This window comes from Rattus rattus, chromosome 4 (assembly GCF_011064425.1).
Source record: "Rattus rattus isolate New Zealand chromosome 4, Rrattus_CSIRO_v1, whole genome shotgun sequence".
Taxonomy (NCBI): Eukaryota; Metazoa; Chordata; class Mammalia; order Rodentia; family Muridae; genus Rattus; species Rattus rattus.
The window spans coordinates 25,528,921-25,549,239 of record NC_046157.1 but is presented as its reverse complement, the minus strand read 5'-3'; the positions used below and the strand labels follow the sequence as shown (position 1 = coordinate 25,549,239).

The window sequence follows — 20,319 nt, the reverse complement described above, 5'->3', positions numbered from 1 at the left end:
CCTTGTGTATTTTCATAAACTATATTGTATAAGTACCAGAAAAAGGTTTTAGAAGGGATAGTATACCAAGTCCAGGTGGGGAGTAAAAGATTGGAAGCAGCTTTTGAGAATGCACTGGTTTTCTTCCCATATCAAGGACTCAAAAATACTCCAAGGAACTTGAGGATATAGCTAGTATGACTGAAGAACTGGCTCGTGGGGTTTAATTTCCACTAATGTAAGTTACACATCTCTGCCTGGTTATCATACTGACTATGTAGACGGAGAAATCAATGTATTAGAAAAGCAAATATGACTTTCTTTAAGACACCATAGTATCACATCTTATACTATATTACAAATATTAGAGGGCATTTTTCAGGCCTACGAAGGTAGAAAACATGGGATTGTGGCATGAGAAATAGAAGTGTTCTGCTCATAGAGCCATACTTGCTGCCAGAGTTGAGTCTTTTGTGTCTCCTTAGGACAAAGAGGCTTCTTCCTCTCCATGGAGATAGCTGATCTCACTAACATTTATAAGTACTCCTCTGGAAGCCATGTTCCAAATTCAAATGAAGCTGGAACATTAAACCCTAAATAATGAATGAAATATTCTGGTCACTTGAAAACGGGGATGTTTTCCAATCTGAATCATTACGAGAAATTAACATAAAGAACGCTTGTGTAACATGGGATTATGTGGTATTTATGGCTGATTCTACTGATAGGTTTGTCTCATCTTTAAAATAGCATGCACATAAAACTCTGATATGAATTTCTGTCTCAAAATAAAAACGCAGACAACTGCCCTTTTAATAATGATTTGATTGTATCTGATACCTTCCGTTTTCCGAGAAGCTCTTGATTATATGACATTTTTATTGACTTTACAGGAGATTCCCACTCCTGACACAGTAATTTGTTAGATGTTTGGAGTGCAGATGCATGGACAAGGATAAACTATCTGCTTTAGAAATTAGATCCAGGACATTTAAAAGGACAGCTCAAGTAAGGTATGACAAATCTGATTGGAAGAAAGCTATGCAATGCTCTCTGGTATTCCCAGAAAGGGTCAAAACACCCAAGAAGTTACCAGTCAGGATGTCAGTGCCTGTTTTTATATAGCTAACAAACCACTAGACAGAAAAATTGACTTTTTATCTTTAACTCCAACTGGACACTCTTCTAGTAAGATCCTTCCTCAGTAAATTCTTTGGGTTATGGGAAATTTTGCCTTGTAGTGGCTAGGAGTTTGAGTACTCTTCAAAGAGATGAATATTTAACAGTCTGTTCAAGAAGAAAGTATGGAGACATTCCAAAGAGTTTGAGTTTTATAGGTGTGCCTGTCATCTAAGGATACATTTGTGTAAAATTCACAGGGGAAATAATGCTGACGAGTGGGAATAAAACTAGTGTGATATACAGACGATTTACTGACCACCTCTAGCAAGAATCCAGCTCATGGTATTTACAAACTTCAGAAGAGTGCTAAGACTCCTTTGTAACATCTGTTAAAAGGAACTAGGGAAACAAAAAATGATTGAAATTTAATAAACTGGATTTGGAGTGTTTAATAAGGACAAAATAAGAAAGATTAGTTTTATGCTTTAGGCTCTAAGATGTGGAAGCCAAAGTCCTAAATTTAGTACAGAAACCAACACGGCCAGAGAGAAGACGGCTCTCTTTTAGAGGCCAGACTCATTCTAGGAAATGTTTGTGTGTGTGTTATAACCAATCTTCCAGGGGAGGGCCTTGAACCTAGAGTAGTGATAAGCTGCTCTGATGCAAGCATTCAGGAAGCAGAGGGGAAGAGGGCTGTGAGCTCAAGGCAAGCTTGATCTACTTAACAAATCCCTGGTTACTTAGCGCTGTGTCAGAACAACATTGACCAGGTAAGATCTGCTTCCAGAATATCTGGACTCTACCCACAAAATCACTAACACTGAGCAAATGACCTTCGTCACAGATGAATTTTCATCATCTGTATAGTACGGCAGGGTTCCCCATTAGGTTTGTTAAGAAGATAACAAATAGGTCGCCCATAGGATTTGAGCTCACACAGCTCAGGGTCCATCTCCTTAGCAATCGCTTCTTGTGGTTCCTACAATTGTAAGTGATTCATATCTAAGAATCCGTCGAAATTTCTCAAAGGAAATAGAACAACAACAACAACAACAAGAAAATAGAATGTCTTAGAGATATTTAGATTCACGGAAGGATTGTTCTCGAACAAAACCTTAACTATTAAGCTTCGCCTTGTCATGTCAAAAGAAGCCAGGAGACCAAGACCCAAATGGGTAGACACAGAACTCACAGATGATTCAAATATTTGATGATAACATTTCTTGCTTTGTGTCAGCCCATCTCTGTACCAAATTAGTAGTTATCTGTCATTTATGATGGGCCGCCATATTGGCTTGCAACTATTTCCTCACCAGTATGAGCAAAAAATATCCTTCTATATTTCTAGTGTATGACATTTGTGATGCAGATTATTTTTAATGAGAAAAAAAGCAATAACAAAAAAGACCCACAGTAGATCTAAGATCATATAAGCACTTTGCAACAACATATTTTATATGGCCTTATCTGTATAGTATAGGTTTTGAAAATCCCAGAGTATCAAATATAATTTTCAAAATCTTTTCGGGGCCTTATGCTACCAGCCTATGTACACATCCCTCAAACAGATATTTCTTCAAGTTTTTTCTGGAGCTGGGTTAATATTATCGAGGCTCTCCTAGGATTGTGGACCCAGAACTGTACTGTACTCCCCATGCGAGAAAGGTTTTGTTGATGCTTCCTCTGTTTATGTAGAAGTTTCTATTTAAGTAACTCAGTCCAATTCCAAAGGAGCACAACGGGGGAGCCTCTGAGATATAGGGAGGCTGCCAAGGAAGAATTCAACAGAGACTGCATGAGCTGAGGAGACAAGCAGGTGCCACTCGGGCGAGGAGATGCAACGCTCCAATGTTGTGCCCAGCAGCGTCTCACCAGTGCTCTTCTGAATGTTAGCTGAGTTTCCTCCCTTCCCCTGTGACTGTACTAGTCACATTCGAGAACATCTGCCAGAGGCTTAATGATGGAGCCTATGGGAACCTAATGAGTGCCCCTCCACCTGTGCAGCTCTACCAGACAGCTGCTTCCCACTCCTCTACTGCCTGACACAGTCCTTCCCCTGGCAGGCGCTCACAAGCTCAACTTCCCCACAGCGTCAGATTGGGTCCGCGCTTTTGTTACGATTCCATTCATCTCCATTTACCTGACACTTAATGGCGGTGGCGATGCAAAGTCAAACGCCTTTCAAATTGTTTGGGCTATACAACTCCCTGTGCACTGGCGTAGCCTCAGAAACTTGATCAGAAGAATCCTTGGTCTCAGATAAAGACCCAAGGAAGGAGGTTGTTGTTCTTCAAAAGGGTTGTTTCTCTTTTTTGACCAACAAATCCCACACATAAAATACGGGAATTCCCAAAGCCATGCCAATACTTTACAGAGTAGCCCGAAACAAGGGAGAAATGAATTCAAGTTGGTGAAAGTGTTTTCTGATGAGAATGGCTGCCTGTCAAAACACAGCACAAAAACGAAACAAAACAGAACATGGTACTCAACTTACTAAGTCTACTTTAAAATCTTTGAGAATTATAATTACATCAAAAAATACTCCTTTTTAAAAATATATGAATTTTAATAGAATTTTAGTAACTGTGGAACTTTGAAAAATTAGCTCCTTTGTATTTCCATTTCCTGCTTTGTGAAATGAGAATAATATGGGCATGGTGGGGTCACAGAAAATAAACATATTTTATATACTATATAAAGAGTTCAAAATAGTACCTGATACAAAACAAATGCTTACAAACTTCGTTATTACTGTTATTACAACAAAGAGCCCATTTTGGAGCGGTTTCTACAGACTTTGAAAGAACATTTGTTCTTGATATGTATTTCCCAAGAATAAATCACCCTTTCAGTGACAGAGGAGAAGTAAATATCCCATAATTGAGAGAAAACACATTTTAAAGTAATGATCTCATTTGGTATATAATCAAGAGCTACAAGATCAAATATTAAAAACATATAACATTGAATGTGAGTTTTGAGGCCATTAATTTTCGTCAGTTCACAAATCAGAAACATTATGTGTCATACGAGAAATAATGTGGCCATTTCTTTTCACTCCTGTAGCTTGTATTAAACAAACAAAACAGCAAAAAGCATTTCTGAGCGCCTATATTCCCTGGTTTGATTGTCACTGACCATATGCGTCTGAACACTCTGAGTATAGCCTGCTTTCAGATAACCCGTGCTGTGAATCTGATCTACACACTGGATTCCCTCAGGTATTGTATAAATCAGACTGCTAAACATCTTAATATGTCACCTACACCTGTATTTGTTTAAATGACATTTTAGATTTCACAGGTCAAACACATTATTGAAATCAATCCCGTCCATTTCTTTTTATTTGTTTTAATCTGGTGACTAGAAAATTTGAAATTACAGATGTGGCTGCAATTGTATTAGTTTGGGGGAAATCGATGCTCTCCACTACTGGTTCCCAAGGACTGGTAGGTAGAAACATCCCCCTAAGTGCTTGAGTGGAAATCATATTCTTGGGCTTTCAGTGACTCTAAATCTAATAGCCAGGAAACTTGTGTTTTCAACAAGAAACTAGATGTCAATGCCTAGGACAGCACACAAGGCAGGATGGGCAGGGTATAAAGTGTGTGCTCTCAGGATAATTTCCACACAAACAATTCCCATTACCAAACATCTAGCGTAGTTTTAGAAAGGGGCAGTGTAAGACCTTACTTTAAAGATTTTTAATGGCAAAGTGTAAATCCTGAAACTAAGGTTATACGGCTAAGCAGAGTCACATGTTGACTGAATTGTGTTCATGGGTAACTTGTAAAATCCCTCCTAACTCAGTTATTTTTATTAATACTACATACTTTCTGGAGATGAGATATATATATATGATATAAATCACATTTGTAGAGAAGACTTATTCCATTTAGCCTGTGCATCCCACTTGTCCCATGGTCCCACAGAGCCCTCATTCAGTCAGTAATAAATCCACAACACCCAGCAACTAAATTATAATCCTTACCTACCAGTCACTAGACAAATCACAGCTTGTCTCCACCAGGTCCAGCGCACGAGCCTCTTGCTTGGTTGTCACGTTAGAAATTGATCTTTCAACCATAAAGCAGAGACTCTAATAAAAACATCTCACTGAGCAAAGCCAACCCGTTCTTCACCAATGTCTGTCATAGAGATTCTTGTACTGCCAAACACTTCCTTTTGTCTCCTTCTCACAAGTGGGTGTCTTTGCCTCCAGTCTTCTCTCCGTATAGTTTGCTCTCTATTTTGCTTTTGTGTTTTCCCTTATGGCTGCCTTGGCTACCTCGCATTAGAAGCTCAGCTGAGAAAGCGTGCTGATTGGATGGACTGTCCAGTCCCTTCTACACTGCCTGTTTAAAACCCTCATTCTCAGCACATTATCCCTGACACTGGCTTGGAACTTTGACTGGTAGTTTCCTCTTTCATCCTCCAACCAAGCCATGCCACTGAGGGTTCCATGCCTTTACAGCATGCTGTGGTGTTCACTACGGTCATGTCTTGGCAATGAAATGGAAATCCTGGTCTAGGGAAGGGTGTGACAGAAGCATACGAGGATGTTATCTTGGTTCAAGGGTTTCCAGTTATTCCTTCAAACCTATAATGTTCTATTATGGAAGGTGTGGAGCTGGTGAGAAAACTCCATGCATATTCACTGTAAAATCATGAGGACTTGAACTTGGAGACCAGTATTCACACAAAAGCCAAGTGTGGTGGTATACTTCTAACCTCATACTTTGGCACAGAAAGAGGTAGATATGGGGACTGAGGTCTTTGTTAGGTAGACAGTCTAGCAGAAGTGATGAGATCTAGGTTTGTTGAGGGATCTGGTCTTAAAAATTTAGGTGAAAAAGGACAATAGACGACACATGTCATTGACATCTGAGTGTCACGGCTCCACACTCTGGAAAGTGGTCCTACATATACATGTGCACACACATGCATACACATGTGCATACACATGCATACACATGTTCATACACATGCATACACATGTGCACACACATTCATACACAAAACACACACTAATAATTGAGAACTTACTGCTAATAAGTAAATTTAGACATTGTTGAAAGAAAAAACATAAAGATCAGATAAAAATAATAAAATTTGTGGGGAAAATACAATTGTTGAGTTGGGTGGTATGTAAAAGATATTTAGTTTAGTTAATGATGCAAAACAGCCTATTAACTGGATATAAAATGTAAGTACTAAATTTGTGACATCACCCTTAGAACTTACAACATTCAGCCCATTTCATATTCAATAGAGCCTTCCTTTTCTTATAGGTGATACCGAAACCATACATACACATAAACAAACAAACAAAAACCAGCAACAACAGTACGGAATGGAATCACTTGGCCCCAAAATGACAGATTCTGTTGGAAGCTAGTTTTAAACCCTGATCAACTTTTGACTCCTAGTGTGGGCAATATCTCAGACAGTAGGTCTAGACTCTAAGTTCTCAGTGTTAGGTGAGCAGGAGTTCGGCCTAGGACACCGTTAGCAATGGCTGAGAGCAGTTCTCTAGATTCGCTGACAGGCTGGTGACAGGTTGGTAGCTTTAGGAACATATGGACATTGTACATATGTAAGTGGTAGCCAGAATGCAGAGATCGGGGGTCTTCAGGACCCCCTAGCTCCAACATCGACTGAAAATGAAATGTGATTCTTTTCTGGCATATGAACCAACATGTTCTTTTCCTTTCCCTTTGGGTCAGATCTAATAGTGTTTTCAGTCGCATGGAAACACTTCTTCATGAAGGAATGGCAAGGCAATTGACCCGAACCACTAAGTTTTGAATGCTTAATCCAATGTCTGACACATTAGTTATCTAGTACTTGTTTGTTTGCATTCTTTTTTCCATGATCTTGGGGACAATGACTATACATTAAGTTTCTCTGTTTTTTGCACTGAGCCTAGAAAAGTGCTGAGACATAAAGAGAAACAAGAAAACTAAATAAATAAACGAGAGGACTGAATAGATATTGACAGAACAACTACCAAGTTGGAAAGCACACCCCGGAGAAATTAGATGTCAAATAGGGATTTGCGCATCTTCCTTTCTGGTTGAGTGGGAAGTAGGGATGGAAAATCTCTCAGGTTGGTTCATATCGCAGAGAATTCTGCAGATTAGAGTTGACTCACAGCTATCAACGTGCCAGGCTCACCCCAGTGCCACCTGGTTAACCAAAGGGCCAGAAGCTATCTCCAGAAGAAAGACTTAAGGGAGCTGGGGACGTAGAAAGTGGTTCACTGAAGTTCTTGGCATCTGCCTGAGGGCACAGCTGGAGTTATTAATAATCATTCCTCTCATCAGACTCCCGAAAATGAGCACAGAATGAGGAGGGGGGGAAACAAGTGTTTTGCTACCTCCTGTTTGAATTAATCTCTTCTGACAACTGCTGATTTGCGTTTGTGATTCGACTCTCCATATGTCTAGCTCTATTGGTCAATTAAGTGCAGAGGGTGACTGGGGGGGGAGCGGCGATGCTCAGCTTGATTAAGGAAGAAAGCATCGAGCAGCATTTAGAACGTTCGAAGCAGCCTGTGAAGTTTGACTTCACCCGAGCCAAGCAGAGCAAGGGTGGTGTCTGATGCTGCCAAGAGGGTCAGGGGAGAGTGGAATCTCCGTGCACGGGGCACTAATCCAGAAAGCTGGATTTCAGAGTAAGCGTCCCCGGAGCAATAACAAATAAGTTCGGGAGAATTATGCAGGGGCTTGAATCCTAATGCAAAGTTAGCTCACCTGTCAACCAATTCAAATTGTATTCCTCCCATCTTTGCAATTAATAAACCACTTTTGATAAAATGTCATGCATTGGGAACCTGGAAAGAGTGGTATGTAATTTGGAGAGCATAGCTTGTGCATTTGAAGAGATGATCTGAAATAGTATTAAGGGACAAGAGAGCACACGTGTTAGAAGAAAACAGTGGAGGAGGAGAGAGAGCATAGTACTAAGTGCACTCATCAAAACACTTCTTAACTGAAGTTCTAGCCTGACCTGTGTCTATGGCTCATTAATACCGCGCCTTTCGTTGCCACCTCCTCGTTTTCAATAAGGCTGATGTGGAGAGCTGGGCACTTTGTCCTCTCACAAATGCAAGATCAAACTTGAGCTAATGGCTCAACAGAATGTTTTGACTGGAAGGATGACAGCCAAAAGACTTTTACAAATCTGATCCTGAAGTACTTAGTGAGACTATTTAAAAGAATAGCTAATAAAAATGATAGTACACCATTTTGGAAATGCGCGTCCCATATCAGCGCTGAACAATCATCACAGCAGGTGAGAAGCTCGTTTCAAAGGAACATTATGTCAAGAAGCAGCTATGATGGAAGGATGCAGTTAGGGGCTTAAAATGCCATGGAATATTAGTATGTCTGCTTTCCCTTACGAAAAGATCTGATTTACTGCTAATTCCTGTAACTTCTCTAATCTATAGAAGAACGGGAGAAGATGGCTATAGGAAGCAATGCTTGTGATATAATAAATGTGTAAAGCATATATCTCTCTTTCTATGTATGTATACTGACCTACTTACATATTCATCTAGTTCTTTCTAGCAGTATAATCAACACATTTTCCAAAATAAAAAATAAGTGCCCTTGGTAAATGATATGATATAAAAAAAGACAAAATAAATGGAAGAAATCCTTTGTGTGCAAAGATAAATTTCATGTTAGTCAGTCACTTCTCCACAAGTACTAATTGGCAGGTGAAGTTTAACAGTGCCAGATCTCAGTTAACTATTATAGTTGACTACAAGCCTCATTATGAATCAACCATGTGTGGATACTGTCAAGGCTGCCCCTGTACCCTCAAACTTATATTAATGCAGTGCCTTGACCTGAGTGGTCACAGATCTATTTCCGTGTTATTCATTGGAGAGAAAGGAAGATATTTTACCTCTACCTGCATTTTAAAATGTTAGCCAATTTTACATCAAATGAATTGTCTGTGATGGTGAAGAAGCCATGAACATTGTCAATTGGGTAATGGTTGAGTTAATTGATCAGAAGAAGGCAAGCATCTTGAGGAAATAATGGCAGATTAATCAGGCCGTCTCAAAGCTTTGCCTTCAATGGAAAACGTTGAGTTATTTTAAGTGGACTCTTTAAAGCACTGGGCAGAAGTTTCAAATCAGAAATTTTGACCCCAGTGTAAGTTTATTTTAACAAGTAGAATGGCATTTCTAATAGCTAGTGAGTTTTCTGACTGTCAAGGATATTCAAAAGAAAATTGGCAAAAATGCGGCCAGCAATAGCGCTTTCGTTGCCAATTAAGATTCACATCTGGTTGCTTGGCATTGTTGTTCATATGGGGTCTCGAGCCCCTTCAAAGCTCTTCCAGTCCTTTCTCTGATTCCTTCAACGGGGGTCCCATTCTCAGTTCAGTGGTTTGCTGCTGGCATTCGCCTACGTATTTGCTGTATTCTGGCTGTGTCTCTCAGAAGAGATCTACATCCTGTTCCTGTCGGCCTGCACTTCTTTGCTTCATCCATCTTATCTTACTGAAAGACTATACATGGACTGACCCTGGGCTCCAACCTCATAGGTAGCAATGAATAGCCTAGTAAGAGCACCAGGGGAAGGGGAAGCCCTTGGTCCTGCCAAGACTGAACACCTAGTGAACGTGATTGTTGGGGGGAGGGTGGTAATGGGGGGAGGATGGGGAGGAGAACACCATATAGAAGGAGAGGAGGAGGGTTAGGGGGATGTTGGTTCAGAAACCTGGAAGGGGATAACAATCAAAATGTAAATAAGAAATTCTCAAGTTAATAAAGATAAAAAAAATTAAAAAAAAAGACTCACATCTGGATTACTTGGCTTCTAAGCCACTTCTATTTCCGAGATTCTTTGATCTTATTGCATTGCAAAACTTCTACAACTCATTATGTATCTATATGACACATACAAAATCTTGACATATACCAATAATCAAATAAATTATATCAGTAGGAAATAGAAGAGTTTAATGAATCCTTAGTTTTCAGTTTTATGTATTCCTTAAGTAGTCTTCAAGAAGCGATGCATACCCTGACTGCAATGACTGACATACATTGAGAGAGTTGAGTTGGGTTTGAGGCTGTTTTCTGCACTTGTTAGCTTCTCTTGTTCATATACTGGCTGATTCTTTTGTTGTATATAATACCTTGGGTCTGTCACTTTGCTATAGTTTGTTCATATGTAAATAACAACCTACATTTGGGCCTTTTGTATTATTATTATTATTATTATTATTAAAATCAAATCTATAGATTAACTAAACTAGAGTAGGTGTTTTTTAAGTGTAAGTTATTATAATAACTATTGAAAACAAGAATGGAAACATTCAAGGGAAGATATATATGTCTTTTACAAATCTCTGTTGCCAAAAGTAAATACAGGAGTATTTGACTCCCATAATGTATCTATTCATGAAATTTTAGTTTTACAAGTCACCTAGATGCTGAACCTTGGTATTACTGTTAATATTAGAATAGAAAAGAGAAAAGAGAAAATGTAAATCCTCCAATTTTTATCTATCATCTTTTGTAAATGTCACGACCTAAGACCTTAGGTTAGTCCACATGCCTTCTTTCCCTTCTTAGTGACCAACAATTAGAAAGTCATGCGGAAACTGGTGCATTAAGGAGTTGATTGTATGTATAAGTTATAGGTTATCTAAACATAGAGATGTGTACTATCAAAAATGACAACAAAACCGAACAAAAAAGATATGAGTTGTGCCTCTGATTAGATGAAATCAGCATTGAAAGTCAAGATATTTAAGCAAGTATGAACAATGAACATCACAGAACTCTCGGCATCAAGTCCTTAATTTCTGGACTAATACAGAAGTTTACATCACTTGTCGTTTGCCATGTGGGAATCATAACAGGATCGCTGACCTGACTCAGAATGAGATGCGTGCCTTGCAGTTTGCTTGACCTTTCTAGATGGAACCCAGACAAACAGGAGACGAGGGAAGGGTTACAGGCTGGACAGTTCCATGAGGAAAATATTTTAATGGTTCTCTTTTCATTTTTGTTTGCCTGTTTCTCTGTTTGTTTGTGTTTAGAATGGATTAAAACTTTTCTTCTTAGGTTTGAGTTTCAGAAAATTCTTTATCACAGGCCCAGTGACAAAAGCAAAACCCCATTGGCAGATTTCTCCCAGGGGAGATAAGTCTCGGTTTTCTCACCTGTGAAACTCTTTGGAGATGCTCCATGGGTTCAGTGAAGATTGCGAAATCATACAAAGTTTTGCTAACTTGACCATAAAAATATTAGAAATTGGGTCTTTCTATCAAGCACAGTGATGTTATCCTTTCTAACACACATAACTTAATGCCCACACACAAGTCTATTTTAATAGTCTGACAAATTAGGCAGGGCAGATGTAAAATATTCAAAACTAAAACAATAAGGTTTTAGATTTGTCCTCACTTCATTGAGCACAAGTTCTATTTGCTATTAAATACACTTGTCTTAAGACTGCACAAAGTGAATTTATTTTAGCACGTGTCATCGCTAGCACAGTCTCTTCTGTGCTGTTTTTACCTGTTAATAAAAAGAGAAACTTCTGTTTTTGCTACCAGGAACATAAAAGTAAATTTCACACCCACACTTGCTCTAAGTGACTTATTTTCTAGGGTGAACACTGTACTATGTAAATATCATGTCTGTAGTTAACTCCAGCAATGGCATCTAGAGGATTGATATTTTAAAACTAGAATGTAGTTTAGTCATTCAATACATTACGATTGAAACATGTTCTATGTTTCAGGAGAACTATAAATGTACCCTAAAGTTATATAAAATTCTTTATTAAAAATAACAACAAACAGGTTGGAGCTGAAGAGATGGTTTGACAGTTAAGTGTCGGTCTTTCCTTCTCTTCCAGAGGACGCTTGCTCTGGAATATCTATACCATGGTAGTCAGTTCACAACTGTCTGAAATGATAACTCTTGAGGATATCTTCTGGTTTCTCTGGGTATTCACACATGTATGGTTTGCATGCATAAATGTATGGGAAGGTAAATATTAAAAAGCAGCTGGCTACTGTAGGTGGGGAGTTAGACTTTAAGTTCATTTCTCGATGATTTTTCAAAAAAAAAAAAAATAAACCAAGTCCACCCACAAGTTTTAACAAATCTTTATAAGTAGCCTTAAGTAGGTCAAATTAATTTAAAAGTAAACTTTATTTCTAAATAGATTCTAAGAGAATAATCTTACTAAAATATGCACTCAGATGTATGTCAACCTGAAATATATACAAATCTCTTCACTGCAGTAATTTAACTATAAATATATTTTATAAATGACACATATTTTTAGCTTGCTATGTTTTTAAATAAAGTATTTTACTTAAGTTGTGAAAGAAGGCAACAGAAGATCTCATTTACAAGGACATAGTAAAACTTCATGCTCATAGATACCAATTTTTCTTTTTCACTAGATGTATATGTGGTATGTGTCAGTTTAGGCATATGCATACAAATGAGTGTGGCGTGTGTGTTGAGGCCCAAGATTGGTTGGAGTATTTCTTTTTTTTTTCAATATATAATCTTTTATTGTTCCCAGAGAGCCCAAATTGTACTTGTGATCAGGATCTTTTTTCTCAGACTAGGAAACTGAAGTCTCACTCATCAGCCTGCTGCACGGTTCCCTTCTCAGACGCATAGATGCCATCCAAAAACTTCCTGATATCCTTGTTTTTAACTGTTGTGGCTCGCTGAATCAGAGCCGCTGAATTTGAAACAAATTCAATATCATTTCCTTCAAGGACTGATTCATCCTTCTGGGCTGGAGAGACAAAACAAGCAACACCCGTCCTCATCCGAATCCTCCGGATGTATTTTTCACACAAGAAATTTCGGATTTCAACCAAAGACCCATTCTCCTGAACAACGACTTTGATAGGGAAGTGAGCATCCACAGACCTCCTCTTGTAACGGAAGCCCAGTGTCACACCCTTGACCAAGTTCTGAACACGACTGCAGATGGTTCTGACAATGGCCAGTTCCTTTCTGTTACCCCACAGTTTCTCAACATGGAGCCTTTTCTTTTTCTTTCCAAAAAGACTGAGCTCCACACTGATGTGATTGAAGTCCCTCTGCAGAGTTCCCCTGGGGCCCTTCACAATGGCTGTGCGCCCCTTCTGAGTGTCGACATTTTCTGGAACGTCAACAGTCTGATTGCTGAGAATGGTCTTCATTCTCGCAGTAGATGGGGCAAAGAGACGGTTCGAGTATTTCTTAATCCTTTGTCACTGACGCACTCTTTTAGCTAAAGCCAGAAATTGCTCATATGACTACTTTAGTCAACCTGCTTATTTTGGGAACTCTGACTTCCGAGTAGTGGAATTTCTGGTGGCTTCCCATAGCCACCTGGCATTTCTGTCCTTTCTAGGCAAGAAATTCAGGTTCTCATAGGCACCAGATATTCAGAAAGACTTGAATTATTGAGCCATTTTCCCTGCTGGTTTCCCCCTCCTCCCCATAGGTATATTTTGAAAGATGGAGAATAAGTAAAATATTAACAATTCTTAAAACTCATTAATAAGGTTTCTTTCTGGTGTTCTTCCTTTTTAGTTTGATTTCCCAGACTTTCTGAATTTGTAAAGTGGATGTAACATGAACAATAAAGATATTAAAATATATTTGAGGAAAATGAAAATATGAAGGGGGAACATATGTGAGTTTTCGTATTATTCTAATGAGATGCTTTTCTAGAGACCATATGTAGGCAAAGTGCATTCAGACTGTTCTGATACAATGAATATTTGACAAAATGAACCCAATTCCATAAAACATTGAACATAATGGAAGAAATGAGTGATGAAAACCCTCACAATCTTAGCATAGTATAATAATTGTGGAGTTTTCAAAATGCTGGTACCAACGGGTGCACAGGGAACAGGGTAAATGCTATAAGAATTTGCTAAAGAAAGGAAAGAGCGGTTACTCCTCTGTGGCCTGAAGAAGGGCTTTGCCTCTGTTTCTAAGGAATGTATATTTAGTTATCTTTCAAAAAATATGTCAATTTTTCTCTCATGATAGAAAAAACGTATAAAACCTATTAGAACAAAAATGGAATTGCTTACATCAAATCTATAAAATAATAAATGTTAATTTAACAATGACAAAGTATTATTTAAAATATAAATCTTTGTTTTTTTTATAACTATATACAATAGTTATATACAGAAAAATCAAGGTGGTTATAAACAGAGGACCACGGTGCGTGGTTGACTTATAAACACCGTCACAGGAGAGCTCATGAGTCCCCAGATATCACATTGGTTACCATAGTTTTATGCTAAAGGTTTTTCTCATGGACGTATGCTACCAATGTCCCTCAACCCTGGACTGAGACCAATCATGCTGTAAACAAGGACTACAGCTCTATAGTGTTTTAGTTCACCTTGAGTTTTGCCTTCAAAAAACATTCCCCTTGTCCCAGTCCTTGGATATTTGTGTAGTTTATTATGGTTTGGTTATTCTATATAAATATCATTAATGTTTAGAGAATTTCCCTTTAATCATTTTTTTATGTTGTCAAGGGAAAAACAACATTGTATTATGTTTTCTCAATAACTGGTCTCAATTACATATGCCTATGTATCAGTTCCCCTTTACAATACTAGAGTCCATGTACCTTTCTCCCTTTCTGCCATGATACACAAAGTCAAACAGAAGCCAGGTAGCGACTCGCTGTCTACAGGGTACACTCTGCAGTCCCATGTTCTTTGATGCTAGCATCACAGCAGGAGGCCTTCAAAATTGGCTATGTCACTTTAAATATAATAGACAATAAATCATCCCTCTGAGACAGCCCCTAAGGAAAACAGGAGGTGGGGTGGGGGAATAGAAGTAGCATTTAAAAGCCCTTTTCTATTACATGCCTCTCGGGAGCTTTTAAAATTGGAGCTCCTTGAAAGTGAATTTTATGCTTTGGGGGACTTTTAGAAATGCTTCTGGAATTAACCTTGTAATTCTAGGACCACATCTTCCATTAGATCCTTCAGCCTGGCAGCCTGTATTATGCTGCTTTTACCATACTTACTGGCTTCCTCCTGTGTTCCTTCCCTGGGATTCCCTCAACAGACAACCTGCCTCTCTCCTTTCATGTGGCTTTGATGCTCTTTCTCCTTGGGATATTTTCATTTGGTCTTTTCTTCTGTCTTCTCCTTCCTTTTTCTTCTTATACTCTAATTTCAGTCAGTTCCTCTCCAGGTTACCCTCCGGTGTTTTGAACTTCAGATACAGATAAACTTAATTAATCCCCAGCAGCTGATCTAGACTTCTCTACCTTCCTCTTCCTATGGGGAAATGTTCCTACTTACTGTAGGAAACATACCTACCCTGCTCTTTCTCCTTCTTATGACTTTCTAGGTGGTAAGAGAACAAGCAGATTTTGAAGAACTTGGAGTTGTATTGAGTTGAAAATAGTTCTTAATCAAAACCTTGGAACACGTCAATTCACATGCAAATAGATAAAGTCCACCTATAAAAAGGGCCAAGGTTTTCAGAAAAAAAAAATGGGGGCTCCCAAATCACTCCATTGCTCTTCAGCAATTCATATTGAGGTGTGATCATTCAGGTCCATATGTCATAATGGGGATCAATGAAATGGTTCTGGGTTAGTGGTCTTTATTAATCGATTTTATTTTTGTGTTCTCTAGGGGCCTGCTCTTTAGCCATTCATATTGAGGTATGATCATTCAAATTCGTACAGCATTATGGGAATCAATGAAATGGTTATGGGTTAGTGGTCTTTATTATTCTTACAAATTAAAAAAAAAATCTATACAGAATACAACATAGTTGATTCTCATCCAGAAAACCAAATTAACTGCAGGTAAACTGGGACAAGAGGAACTCCCTCCCGACAAGATGTTACCTGTCTTTCCATGTCCCTTCCTCTGTGTGGAAGGGGGAAGAAATCCAGCTGCATATTGAGCTGAGGCCTCGTGATAAATTGGGAAGGGTGAGGTATGAAGCAAAAAGCAGCCTGCAAAGATTATTCTGACACCTTTAGATTTATAGACTTCCCAGGTTCCTTAATGGCCATTCATCTCACCTGGCCTGCTGGAGTCACTCCAGACACCCTCTGGGTGAGTGCTTATTACCAACCAGGCTGCAATCAAGTTATTGTGGGGAATTTACAGAGTGAGAAATAAAGCTGCCTAAGTCAGTGTTTCTCATAGTGCTTTCTATGGAACATAAATCTCTGGAGAAGCTCTAAAAATGTCCCTTAGGCACATAGGTGCTGTCAACACCGCATGCCCTAACCCCTATGGAGAGCACATTAGCATAATAAAGGTTCTACCTGGAGCCCTGACAGAGAGCGCTGTTTAGATGCCTTTCCTGGGAAATCTTCCGCAATTCTGTAAGGCTTGAACTAGGTATTTGCTCCGGAGAGTAGACAGAGCTGGCTCTGTGCTGATGATACTTGTTAAATCATTAGATGGAGGGAAATAGTTAAGGAGGAATATTGCAGGCTTGGATTAATGATTTTCACTACAGAACCAGGGAGAAATGTAGCAGCGGAACATAGTCATTAAGGATGACCCATCTGTGGATGGCAAATTACATACCAGGAAACCAGCACAGGAGAAAAATCAAAGAGGTGGAGGTCATGTTTTATTTCACTTGTAGCACGCCTCAGATTCAGTCCTAACCAAACCTGATTAAAGTAAATCCCCTTTTTACAGCCTGTGGAGTCTATAAGATTATGGTGTTAATGGAAGTGCTATTCGATCCGTCAGTAATGGTGCATGTCGGGACCCTGGCGCCTCTGACAAGTCCATTTTTTAAGGCGTATTTAGTGTGTGTGTGTGTGTGTGTGTGTGTGTGTGGTTTTCCTCCCTTATGTTCTCTGCATTGCAGGGTTTAATTGAACAATTTAACGCGATTCTTCTTCAAGGCCCATTAATTGATTTTATTTTTGTATTCTCTCGGGGTCAAGGAAAAGGGGGAACACGGATAAAATTGCAGTTCTTGTTTTCACTGTCATGGCTTCCTGCAATTCATAGCTCTTGCTCGTTTGTGTCAGTTTCTTTTCTCAGCCTCAGTATTTTTTTCTCTTACCTTTTACAAGATGCAGTATTATTTGTTTTATATCACATATTTCATTAATTCTTATAATAGGTCACTGTTAAGAGAATAGTTAAGGGGCTGGGGACTTAGCTCAGTGGTAGAGCGCTTACCTAGGGAAGCGCCAAGGCCCTGTTGGTCCCCAGCTCCGAAAAAAAAAAAAAAAAAAAAAAAAGAATAGTTAAATTACCTATTCCGATTAAACATATTAAGACTAAATTTTCCTTGGCGTCAACAGGGTTGGAGAGAGAAAATCTCAATGAAGCAGTTATATAAACATATCCCTGGCCGAAAACAATACCCTTCCCCCTTTCCCCCATCTTAATAAAATGAAGTCTCTTAAGAAGAATGCTGTTATATGTTTATTTACATACAAATATTGTATTCATATGTATGTAATGACCCATGACCATACCTCAATTATCTGAAATCTGTTCAGTAAGAATAAAGATGCAGCACAGATTTGAAAAATTGTATAGTCAGGAACTGCAGATTCAAATTGGGAATCTGCCATGATTAGAACACACACACACACACACACACACACACACACACACACACACACACACGCACATGCACACGCACATACTTGTCATGATACCATACCTCAAGGCACAGGATGAGTGTGTGCTTCAGTGTAGAGCATGTTTCGCATGCATGACAGCCTTGGTTCCATTCCTGGCATCATTCGAAGAACAACAAAGGAAAAAAAAAAAACCCGAAAACCTTCACAACACCGTGCACAGTCGTACTTTGTCATTCAGAATAAATCTGAGTTTCATATTTTGTTATGTTTGCAATACTAGGGATCAAACTCAGAATTTGGCCCATTCTAGGCTGTCACTAGACCACATCCCTAGCCCTTAAATAATGTATTTTTTGAGTCCTTATATTAGGGAAGTAGGTAATTTTTATAATTGTCATCCAGTATAGGCATTACAAAAGGCATTTGATTGTCATACGAGGAGACTCGAGAATAAGAACCAGTCTACCAAGGCTGATCATCAGTTGGAGTGAGCGTGATTTGCACCTCTGCTGCAGCTCTTTTATTGTTTAAATATACTTGTTGTTGGAAAGGACAGTTTGTATTACAGCTAAAGCTATAACTAAAATAAGGCTGTATGTAATTTTGTTATTTTATTATTATGGTTGTTATTGTTGTTATAGTAGTAGTATTGGCTGTTATTGTCCCCTAATCTTTGTCTCCCTATGGTATATCTCAAACATTAATTGGCTGACAAAAGAAGATACCTATCCCATCAATATTACATTGTTTTTTTTGCTTTGAGTTTCACTTCAAGGCCTGTGCTTTCCTTGTTGGGCATAATGCTGACACGTTTTTTGTTAACAGGAGAAAAGAACAGAGCAATTGAGCCTCATTATCTACTCTAACACTGAGTGAATAGACCTTGACTGTCTCCTTAGCCACCTCTATATTTTTCTTGGTCATATTTTACTGGTTACTAATTTCTCATCCTTTTTCCAATTCCCTAAAGGAAGTTCCCTAAGGCATTGAAGATTAGGTACGGCCTTAAAATTTAAGTCAAATTGATCCTCAACATATGTTACTAAAAATATGTCATTATCTTCTGGCACCTGATTACATTTCAATGAATTACTTTAAAAAGATATTGAGACTTTGACGTTGATATTGAGGCTGAAAGGTAAGACATGGGAGTATTATTGGGGGAAGCAATTTCACTGGCTTCTTTTGCCTTCAACAGCTGAGAGGAGAGAGTGACAAATTCCAAATTTACTCCAAGCACATCAACAGGAGATCGTCCAGTAAAAGACACTTGTAATTGAGAATGGGTCAGTAAATTGGAAACTTACAAGGCAACCTTCTGGTGAAGAAGTTCCCTCTATGCTCTCTTGGGTTCCACAGGCAAACATGCCATCATACATCAGCCCATTTAGAGTTGTGTCTGTAACTTGGAAACTCAAGATATCACAGCAGAATGCGAAAAATAGAGATTAGGATGTGAAGAAAATCCACCTTAAAATTTTATTTTCTGGTTACTCAGCCAGAAATCTTTTCTTGTTTTATATTTAAAATTTATGATTGAATTTTGTCCAAATACTCTTTTTCCTATCTTCTGCCTAAATAACCACCTTTGGGAGCATTCGTTTCTCTTCGCCTTTGACAGTTTAACTAGGTTCACGTTACTGTTCAGGGATTCCTTCCGGAAGTCCTCCTTTCTGGACAGATTTTGTCAGTAAAATGCTCTAAAGGATTAGCAGAAAAGGGTGTGCCGTGGGTGTGCTAAGCTCCATCTCCCAGGTCTGAAGTCAAAGCTGGTAAATTAGAATGGTTAGTGAGAAGGAGAGCTCAGAAAATCTCCATCCATCAGGACAGAGGTGGCCAACAATATATGGAGAAAGAACATGTCTGCTTCTTGGGAAAGAACATGAGAAAGAACACGTTTAGACTGTGCATGTTAAGCAGTGGATAGTCTGGTATGCAGAGTTACACTTCTCACTATTTAGATATGTGTTCTTTTGTAGATGTCAAAACCTGTGGAAACACTCCATATCAGATGCTCCACTCTGAATCGCCCTCTAGCAATTAGATCGTGTCAGGTTCAACTCTCTAGCTCTAACGTCTCCAGTATGTGGCAATGAGACATGCTTACTACCTGTTTTCTAGCATGACATCATAATGGGTGAGAAGACATTTCATACTAAGGAACTATGGTGGGAGAATAATGTTGGTGACAGTGATACCAAGAGAAGACAATTGGCTTAAGAGACTGGTCAGAATGATGATATGGAGAAAATGAATTTATCATTAGGATCAATTCAAGCTTTGGTGGAGAACACACAACTGTTATATTTATACTCTTAAAAGATACCCATGAAAATTTAGGTTGCAACATGTAGTACTGAGATCAAATACGCACCACCATAGTGTTTTGGAGGAAATAAGGAATTACCTTTATGACTAGCCTTAAGTCTGATGGCTCTTCACTCTTGGAATGGTCTCAACTGATCTCTGCTTGTAATACCCATGTTGTAAGCAGATGGGTACAAAGCAAGGTGAACATGCCACCGACAAAGCCACAAACATAATACACCTATACTACCTGGGAGAATGCAAATTCTAATGCAGTGTACTTTCCCCATTC

General features: G+C 38.8%; 2 protein-coding genes across 2 annotated transcripts in view; both read right to left on the bottom strand.

Annotated features, from left to right (window-relative positions):
- Lsamp (limbic system associated membrane protein) overlaps window positions 1–20,319 on the bottom strand; it is a 2,154,604-nt gene that overhangs the window by 1,555,065 nt on the left and 579,220 nt on the right. The window lies entirely within an intron of this gene.
- LOC116897708 (60S ribosomal protein L9-like) lies at window positions 12,736–13,311 on the bottom strand. Its single transcript, XM_032899162.1, has one exon. It carries the CDS (start codon window positions 13,309–13,311, stop codon window positions 12,736–12,738), a length of 576 nt encoding a protein of 191 aa, XP_032755053.1.

Bases quoted from the DNA above. Each gene is read 5' to 3' on its own strand.
- LOC116897708 (XM_032899162.1), bottom strand. From the start codon at position 13,311: ATGAAGACCATTCTCAGCAATCAGACTGTTGACGTTCCAGAAAATGTC.